The sequence below is a fragment of the Centroberyx affinis genome, unplaced genomic scaffold (assembly GCF_046629955.1).
Source record: "Centroberyx affinis isolate AG114_WGS23_722 - 3 ecotype Tasmania unplaced genomic scaffold, CSIRO-AGI_Caff_v1 ptg006730l_1, whole genome shotgun sequence".
NCBI classification, from domain to species: domain Eukaryota; kingdom Metazoa; phylum Chordata; class Actinopteri; order Beryciformes; family Berycidae; genus Centroberyx; species Centroberyx affinis.
Window position 1 is genome coordinate 125,001 of NW_027283414.1, and position 10,530 is coordinate 135,530.

At 38.0% G+C, this 10,530-nt stretch overlaps 1 protein-coding gene across 1 annotated transcript in view; it reads left to right on the forward strand.

Moving 5' to 3' along the window:
• cdk17 (cyclin dependent kinase 17) overlaps positions 1 to 10,072 on the forward strand; it is a gene marked incomplete at its 3' end in the record, with an annotated part of 53,885 nt that extends 43,813 nt beyond the window's left edge. The window contains 5 exon segments of the mRNA XM_071513051.1: positions 5,632 to 5,757; positions 7,105 to 7,161; positions 7,974 to 8,088; positions 9,753 to 9,847; positions 10,010 to 10,072. Of these exon segments, the coding sequence (XP_071369152.1) occupies positions 5,632 to 5,757; positions 7,105 to 7,161; positions 7,974 to 8,088; positions 9,753 to 9,847; positions 10,010 to 10,072 (456 nt within the window).
• Between the last annotated feature and the right edge of the window lie 458 nt (positions 10,073 to 10,530).

The window sequence follows — 10,530 nt, forward strand, 5'->3', positions numbered from 1 at the left end:
GTTTGACTTCCTCACCATGAAAACAACCTTTTATTTCCCTGTGTGATGCGTCTGTGGCTCCGTTCACACTGCAGACGAACCTGCTTCCCCTCACATGTAGGTTTAGGTAGGAAACTGTAACAGTGTCTTCCATTACAGTTACTAGTTACTAGTTACTAGTTACTACGGCTTAAAGATATTAACAAAAAATACTAAATTGCAATTATTTGGCAGAATATTGCAATTGCGATTCATATCATCACAAGTTTTTCTTGTCGTAAATTTTTTAACTTTGAAATTGTTTAAAGAAAAGTGCTTTTGTTAAAAAAAAAAAAAAGTAATTTACACAAACACAAGATCTCAAGTCAAGACTTTAGAATCCTCTTCAAGTCATCAGAGTACAAGTCAGAGTCAAGTCCCAAGTCACCAGAACCCAAGTCAGGTCCAGTCTCAAGTCTTCTCTTCATGCATCAAGTCAAGGCTCAAACAGTTCAAACTGGGACTCGAGTCCAAGTCATGTGACTCGAGTCCCCACCTCTTGCAATTGTGATTATTTGGCAGAATAGTGCAGTTGCGATTCATATCATCACAAGTTCTTCTTGTCATCATTTTTTTTAAATTTACAATTGTTTTAAGAAAAGTGATTTTGAAAAAAAAAAAAAACTAGATGTGAGTGAGCAGATTTACTGAGTTTGAGTCTGATGAAAGGTTTTGATTCTAAAACTCCTCGGTCACAAATCCTCTCTCTGAAGAGAGGGAAATTGCAGAAGTTCATGTTGCGATTTCAATTTTTTAAATTTATTTTTTTAATAATTGCTCTAAACTGTAATCAGTAACATGATCCAAGGGATTACCCAAACTCAGTATTGAATTCTGGTTACTTTCACATGACTTTGTCATGTTTGAGCTGTAGAGGAACTGTAAGACTTCCAATAACGGCCTGTAAATCTGTCAGTCAAAAGTCAATATTTCACATAAATATTTTAAATAATGTTCTACAGTTTTACATTAAAATGTGTTTAAAAAAGAGAAATATCTTGCTATTGATATGATAAATTATTACATTACTTATCATTATTACATTACTGGTTTTAAGGTTTTCATCTTATTAATAATTATCAGGATAATTTAATATATCAAGATAATTTTGGTCAAGATAATCGTACTGTGAAATTACTAGTTACTAGTTACATATGAAATTACTATGTAAATAAGTAAATACTGTATGTAAATCTGTATTTATATATCAGCTGTTGAAACCGGGGTGACAAACTGCTTCACAAACAAAAGACAGCAGCAATCTAAAGGAAACTTGATAGAAATAAAGTAAATACTGACCAGAAATCAGTCAATCAGTCAGTGAGTTTTGAGGAACGGTTTCCCATGAGCCTCGGCTCTGACGCCCTCTGCTCAGTGAGAACAGCAGAACGCCGTGTGGAGCCTCAGTTGCTCAGCTGTGATCATGCAGCCTACATACGACTCGCATCCCAACGCTCGGGTCTAAATTTACCAGCGTTGCCATGACGATAAGTAAACCTTACATACAGACGGTGTCTCTCGACCCTCAGCTGTTTTACCTCCAACTCTTCCACACATGACGCAGTTAAGCTGTCATGAGAATTAACTACTTATCTCTCCATGCGTCTTCCAGTTTGGCCCGCAGCCCTCTGAGCACCATGTGACTCCGTGTGTTTCTTCACCGTTCAGACTTTAGAGAAAAATATCCAAACGTGATCTGATGCAAAACGTAGATTTACCCGCTGTGGACAGGAATTGTGTGAAAATTACGTTTCTCCGACAATGAATTGGATTCTGTGACAAAAACGAGACTTGGACACGACACCTTCAGCTCAAAGTTGGCTTAATTAAATTCAGCCTTAATTAAATCAGGTGTGCAGGAGTAGAGTTGGAGGTAAACATTTCAGGAGCGGGTTGAGAAACTCTGACCTAAGAGGACGAGACACAACGAGACGCAACGGACAGAAAGACACACAGAGACTTGATGTGTATTTAGGGGAAAATGCTTCAATTCAGTCAAAACTCTCAGCCTGAAACTGAAATGTTGTTGAAACGAACACAACTGTGACGTCTTTTCTTATTTTTACAGGTAGGTCATGATCATTTTAACTTATGTAAAGTGTCTTTGAGTACCCTGAAAAGCGCTCTATAAAATAAATGTATTATTATTATTATTATTATTGTTTGGAACTTTGCACAGAGCCTTCTGGACTCCCCCTTCAGCAACTGGCTCCCCCCCCACCAGACCCCAAATATCTAACGGACAGACCAGACAAAGCAGACAATTACTGATTCCCAAGACACACGCTGAAAGATACAGGAAGTCACCCATCCCCTTTTTAATAAGACTCTTAAATGAAAAACTATAAAATAAGGTTCAATTACAACGCTTTTATTTTGACGTGTGCATTGTAAATGCTCATGCATTTCAGTTGTCTGGATGTAAAACTGCCATATGAGTGTTAAATAAAAACTTGAAACTCACATGTGTCTGTCCCACATCGCTCTCAGTTCATGTTGGTGTCAGATTTGGGTTTCATCCTAAAATAGATATAAACAATCAAAAAAAAAAAAATTAGATATGAGCAGCAACTCAGAATAGAGCATGAAGTCCTGCAGTGTGAACTAAGCCTGTTTGTGTCGGCACAGACTGATTTATTATCAATATGTGTGTATCAGAGGTGGAGACTCGAGTCACATGACTTGAACTCAGTTTGAATTGCTTGAGACTCGACTTGATGCATGAAGAGAAGACTTGAGACTTGACTTGACTTGGGTTCTGGTGACTTGGGACTTGACTCTGACTTGTACTCTGATGACTTGAAAAGGTTTCTAAAGTCTTGACTTGAGATCTTGTGTTTGTGTAAATGACTTAGATTGAAAGTGATGAGATTTGTTCCAGCAGACGACTGAATTCAAATTCTGTTTTCTGAATTTGTATGGAATGATTGAATTTATTGAAGTTGAAACTGATTCTAGAAATCAAACTCATGATGCTCTTACCAAGTTTTTATCCTATTAAAACCATATTGCATTGAAAAGTCCTAGATATTTAGTTTTCTTTAAGATATTAAATTGATACTGGACTCTTGATTTGTTCTGACTTGACTTGCTGTTCTACATTTAGACTTGAGACTTGACATTAATGACATGGACTTGACTTGTTGATCTGCATTTAGACTTGAGACTTGACTTGAGACTTTTTTCTTGTTGTCTCACAGCTGATCTCAGTCTCATCATGAAGGTTTTGTTCAGCAGGCTCACTGTACTGTCCTCTGCTCTCTCTGGCAGTAGGAGGAGATGAGAGCGGGTTATTTTAGACTCTGTGTGTGTGTGTGTGTGTGTGTGTGTGTGTGTGTGTGTGTGGGTGGACTCGGTACATTGTCTTCTGCTGAGACGCACCACATTACTTCTAGACATCAGACACATACAGCACAGCAGACTGTCTCACACTGATGTGAACAGCAGAGCAGCAAACATCTCATTAAAGGGGCAATAATTCAGATTCCTGCCCCAAAACACCAACAGACCATAATATATCTGATGGGGCTGATCAATACCAACCGACTCATCCATCACTTCACCAGCTGCTGAGATTTCAGACGTCAGACATTTCTGTTTTGGATCAAACCGGGAAGGGAAACAAAATAGGAAATGGAAGATAAGGAAGAAGGAATATGGTATTTTTTATATATTTATATATCTGCGTACTTGTAATGTTTTTACATGTTTATTTGTCTGCATACCTTTATATAGGCCCTCACTCTTATGTAAATTCATTCACTTTTTAAGAGGCAAAAGGCTGTGTCTGCACTGTGAACTACAAGAAGTAGAAACAGAATTGTATTTTCTATTAGAATGTCCAAAATACGGAAATATATACGAAAAATATACTTCCTAAAATTTGAAAGTGCATTTCCTAATTTCTATTCTCTCCCAAACTCAGTCTCTCAGGGATGATAATTAGTAAAAATTGTCTAGGATGTATTGCATATTGAGTATTGTCCATGGCATTGCATAGAATCAGTTTTTATAATTAGGAATTGAAACTGAAAACCGTGAGCAAGAATATAATAAATCAAACTCCGGCTTCGGTCTCAGGCTCAGAAGCATCATGTGATGTGAAAGCTGCCGGTTTGAAACCCTGAAAAAACCTTGAAAAAACCTTCCTGACTCAACAAATCGCTCCGAAAACTAGAAAAGTTTGTTCTAGTTTCCACTTCAGTGACGTCTAAAACGACGTCAGCTGTTCTGCCAGATATTGATCAGGATTAATACTTTCAGTGATCTGAGGAACAAAATGAATTTGTTGCCTTTTGTGCATCTTATGAAAACATCCCGACCGTTATCAACCACAGCGGGCTTTATCAAAATGAAAAGCTATATACCAATATTCTACCAGTGGTGGAAAGTAACTAAGTACATTTACTCAAGTACTGTACTTAAGTACAATTTTGAGTATTTCCATTTTCTGCTACTTTATACTTCTACTCCACTACAATTCAGAGGGAAATATTGTACTTTTTACTCCACTACCTTTATTTGATGACTTAAGTTACTAGTTACTTTGCATATTGAGATTAATAATACAAAATATAATCAACAAATAAATTATGATGTATTATTATAGATTAAGATAAAACTTTGTTGATCCCCAGGGGGAAATTTACAAACTACCCAGCAGTAAATAAAGTCATTAAAATCAGCTTCACCTTTACCAGCTGAAACATTAAAGTGATGAACACATTAATGCATCAATAATTATAGTCCAATAATTTAATATACATTATTCTGAAATGGGCCATTCTGCATAATGAGTACTTTTACTTTTGGTACTTTAAGTATATTTTGATGCTAATACTTTTGTACTTTTACTTAAGTAAAAATCTGAATGCAGGACTTTTACTTGTAACAGAGTATTTCTACACTGTGGTATTGTTACTTTTACTTAAGTACAAGATACTTCTTCCAACGCTGTATTCTACAATATAACTCAAGGCAGTTGGTGGATGCTTTTACCCAGAATGCCTCAAGTAATGACGACACTACATGACTACATGAGTTTTTAGCATAGGTGGCAGAAGTGGGAATGTTATTATTTGTGGAAGCTAATATCACACACTACCAGTCAAAAGTTTGGACACGCCACATTTTTCTTTATTTTTTACTATTTTTCCACATTTTAGAATAACAGTAAAGACTCAAAACTATGAAATAACACAAATGGAATTATGCAGCGACCAAAAAAAAAGTGTTAAACAAATCAAAACTATCTTATAATTTAGATTCTTTGCCTTGATGGAAAGGCAAAGGCTTTGGAAAGAAATTCATACATAGGATCAACTTCACTATTTATATTTGACTAAGAAACTCATTTCAAGCATTTAAGCAGAAGACTGTAGATCAGAATGGATTTAAGAGAATGAAACACAGAACATAAATTGTGCATTTCTTAATTTCGACTTGATTTCTGATAAATTGCATCACAAGTCTGTTACAGGAATGCCTATCATGGTGGATAACACTGCAAGTCTCAGTCTTTAACACATTTTTGTCTGGTGTGTGTGTGTGTGTGTGTGTGTGTGTGTGTGTGTGTGTGCGTCTGTGTGTGTGTGTGTGTGTGTGTGTTCGCAGGACCTCAACAAGCGTCTGTCCCTGCCGGCTGACATCCGCATCCCAGACGGCTACCTGGAGAAGCTGCAGCTGAGCAGTCCGCCCTTCGACCAGCCGCTCAGCCGCCGCTCCCGCCGCGCCTCGCTGGTCAGTCCACGCCCGTGTGTGTGTGTGTGTGTATGTGTGTGTGTGTGTGTGTGTCTGTGTGTGTGTGTGTGTGTGTGTGTGTGTGTGTGTGTGTGTCTTACCTTTTTTTTTTATCGCTCTGCGGTGTGTTCACATTCCTGTTACCGACGAACTCCCTCGGCGCCGGTTGCCGTGGCAACTGGGCCGGCTCGAGCCTAAAGCCGGATTAATGTAGGAGTCACGAGCGTCTTCGCGTTCCTGCCTCCAGCCTGTCAGACAGACCATAATACTCACAACACTGTTTACTATGCTAGCTGATTAAAGTGTTTCTACTGTGTGAAGAGTTGGACTACAAAAACAAAGATCCTCTGTTTGAATAAAAGTGACACCGAACCTTATAAAATGATTTATAGCACAAAAATAAAAAAAACTTTTTAAGGGGAAAGGAGATAAATTAAAGGAAAAATCCCTTTAAAACACTTCAACACAGTTTAAAAACAGCTATTTTTCATTCCTGCCTCCATTCAGTAGTTTGTTGTGTTTCTCTTCCTGGTGGATAACCGGCCAATCGTAGACGAGGTGACGTCACCTCCAGATGTTTCCAGCAGCTCCAGTGGAGTTTGATATGAGAAAATGTTTCAGGATGTAAAACCTCAGTGGTAAACATCAGGTTTTGGTGTCAGTCCCTCAGAATCAAAGAGCGAGGGCTTCTTTCTAGAGCCGCCATTTTTGCACCGAGAGACGTTCAACAATCACACAGGGAGAGATCCATCAGAGAAGAGGAGAGAGACCAGTTTCTCCACCCATAGGAGCAGGAGAGAGACCAGCATGCAATGCAGCAGAGAGACAGTTTGGGGGTTTGCGATGAGAGACTCATAAAACCCACAGCTGAATGATCGCACTTTCAAGCTTTTTGTCTGCCCATATGCCCAGGCAACATGTTCACACCATGTCTGAAAGGCATTCTGGGAAACGTAGTCCTAGTAGAAGTAGACGAGGCAGGCTGAGGGAAAGTGGGTTCACCAGGAAAGTAAATTACAACACTTCATCACTAAATAACAGCACAGAAACATAAAAGAATTAGAGGCAGATTCCTTCAGATGTAAATGTTTTTAATTTTCCTGGTTAGTTCTTTGTTTCCTTTAATTTTGTGTTTTCTGTCTGTAATTATTATGTGTTTTTATTTATGCTGCTGCCTGTCTTGGCCAGGTCTCCCTTGAAAAAAGAGATTCTTAATCTCAATGGGACTTTCCTGGTTAAATAAAGGTTAAATAAAATAAAATAAACAGACCGATGATATTACTGGACCTTAAACTTATTTTCGGTTTAATTTCAGTCTTTTTTTCTCTCTCTCTCTCTACTCTGCAGTCGGAGATTGGTTTTGGGAAGTTGGAGACGTACATCAAGCTGGACAAACTGGGAGAGGTCAGGAACACCTTCAGTCCCGTCCCACTCACTCAAACATTTGCTCCAAAAATGTCTTTAATCACTTATTTCTCAGGCTTGTCTCCCATTCCCTCCATAGTTCTCTGTGTATGAATAACCACAGCAGCAGTGTAACAACACATTATGTAATAACTCGACAAAATGTGATAAATTTTCACTTCATTATGTAATAACTGCCGCATTTTATAATACACAGCCTGGATGCAATATGTAATAAATTTCCCTGCATTTTGTAATAAATTATTACATATTGTTGGTGGTTATTACAAAATACGGGAGTTGCACTTTTTTTATGATGAAAATGTAATAATACAGCGCATTATGTAATAACCAACCAAAATGGATATTTTCATCTGTAGACATGTTATATTTGTAACAATTAAGCTAAATTAAACTTCCCAAATATTAAATTAGACCGGAGTTATAGCTGACTCTGATCTTAGTCTAAATAGACACATAAAAGCAGTAAGATCAGCTTTTTATCATCTTACAAATACAGACAAACTCGACCTGGAAAAACTCATTCATGCTTTTATTTCTAGCAGACTGCTGCAATAGTCTTTAAACAGAGCTCCAAAAAAGACCATCACATTTATTACATATTGCGTTCAGGCTGTGTATTACAAAATGTGGGTGTTATTACATAATGAAGTGAAAATTTATTACATTTTGTCGAGTTATTACATACTGCGGTGTTACAAGCAGATTGCAGCTCAGTCTGGTTCAGTGTGGTGCGTTCGTGTGTGTGTGTGTGTGTGTGTGTGTGACCCGGCCTTGTGTGTTGCGTTCAGGGAACCTACGCCACGGTGTTCAAAGGACGCAGCAAGCTGACGGACAACCTGGTGGCTCTGAAAGAGATCCGCCTGGAGCACGAGGAGGGAGCGCCCTGCACCGCCATCAGAGAGGGTGAGACGCCGCCTCTGCTCTCAACCCGGGGTCCGGGGACCACCGGGGGGTCCTTGAGGGGGTTCCAGGGGGTCCCCAGCAAACTGATGAATTGTTAAACTTTAGCATTATTTCATTTACAAGAAGTTAACACAGTTAGAGAATGTGGAAGAATGACTGTTCTGATCATAGTTTCTCTGTTATCTCTCTACCTACAATACAGACAGTCATGGAATTCTGGACAAAATCATATCTGACAATAAAAATATTCTCAGATTTGGGTCCGAGAGAGAAAATCTCATGAAGTGGGGGTCTGTTGTTTATTAAATTATGGGTCCTTTATATGGAAAAGGTTGAGAATCACTGCACTAGATGATAGCTACTAGGGATGTTCCTAACGACTAATTTCCCTGTCGATTAAACGAAAATTTTAATGTAGACTAGTCGACTAGTCTAAAAGTAAGAAAACACTCAGAAAACAGTCAAAAATTAGCACAATTTAATCTATAAGGGTAAAACGTTGTCCGAAAAAATATTGCATGTATTTAAGAGCCATTTGAAACCATTAATCATATTCTTCAATAACTGTGGCACTTTGCGCCGTTTATTATGAACGTTGTACATTACAAAACATGACAACTCACTAAATAAAAGTTAACAAATATATATATATAAAAAATATTAAAAAATAATAATCTGTCATCAGAAAAACTACCAATAATACTGATCGACTTGACATTAGATTATTAGGCTATTCAACAACGGCGTGCTGTTGGCAATCAGCTTCAAACAGCAGGTACACACACACACACACACACACACAACGTGGTAGGCCTACTTACTCGACTGACGAAACATTTTTGTTCAGCGAAATCAACATGTCAACATGTTCGGGTGAAACGCGGGACCTCAGTCTGTTAACAATAAGTCCAGCAGCTGAAAAAACTCTCTCAGCTGGCTCAGATGTTGCACACAGAGACAGTGACTTGCAAGCCGGCATAGTTTTGGAAAGCGTCGCGTCTTCCCGCACCGCCACACAAGTGGATCTTCGTTAGGTGGGATACAGGTTTACAACCTTATTTTCCTTTTCTAGATCAAAATATTGCCAAACCGCGCTGGAGATGTCATCTCTGTCCGGTCCCGCTTTCCACCTTTACATCCGGGCATAACCGCCTGCTGGGGCTGCAGCCCCGGCTGCGTAACATCTTAGACGCAACAGTTAACCGGCGTTGTACATTATTAATAATTAGTTTAACCGACTAGTATTTCTGGTGCCGATTAGCGAGGGTAGAAACGTTTAAACGACTAGTCGACTAATCACGCACATCCCTAATAGCTACCATGATTTCTACAATAAGTGACGCTTTGTGAACAACTTGCATCAATGGAACAAGAGTTTCTATTGGCCAGCTGAGTGAATTCAAAGGTAAGAGTTCACCAAATCAGAACTGTGCACGAAGTGTGAAATTGATTTGCACCCGGAAGCGATTGTTTTTATTCATCCTTTCAATTGACATCAGTGGGAAGTGAAGAAAATTTCCATGTAGGTTCGTGCCTTTACTCCTCCTCTCCTTCATTTCATATTCTGATCAGGGATGTAGTGGAGGGTAAACCCGCCTGAACTCGGGTTACACTCCTTTGATTGTGATATAAATGTTTCCCCTTGTCCCCCCGTCTGTCTGCAGTGTCGTTACTGAAGGACCTGAAACACGCCAACATCGTCACGCTACACGACATCGTCCACACCGACAAGAGCCTGACGCTCGTCTTCGAGTACCTGGTAAGAGCTTGAGTTCAAATTAGCAACAAAAAAAAAAATGGATTCCAGCATTCTCAGACAAAGTGAGATTTGTGCAAAATTATAAAACTTGTAAAGAAAAAATATCAGATTATATAGGTAGTTTCTGTAGGTGTTGTAAGTACTCCCTCTCCTCCTGTGCAGGACAAGGATCTGAAGCAGTACATGGACGACTGTGGAAACATCATGAGCATGCACAATGTGAAGGTCAGTTCAGTATAGTTTGATTTTTTTAATTTTTTTTTATTTAACCTTTATTAAACCAGGCATGTCAATTAAGAACAAATTCTGGTAACACTTTATAATAACCATCATTAATAAATGGTAAATTGATAGTTAATTAAACTTTAGTTAATAGTTATTTTACTGTTAACAAACAATGAAATGATCATTAATAATGTTTACTAATTATTAGTAATGCTATAATTTATGTTATTTTATCATTTGTTTGTGTAATATAAAATCATTTGTTTATAAATTATATATTGTATCATAGCTTTTTACCCTTTTTACCGTCTCTTATCAGCTATGATACAATATATAATTTATAAACAAATGATTTTATATTACACAAACTAATGATAAAATAACATAAATTATAGCATTACTAATAATTAGTAAACATTATTAATGATAATTTCATTGTTTGTTAACAGTAAAATAAC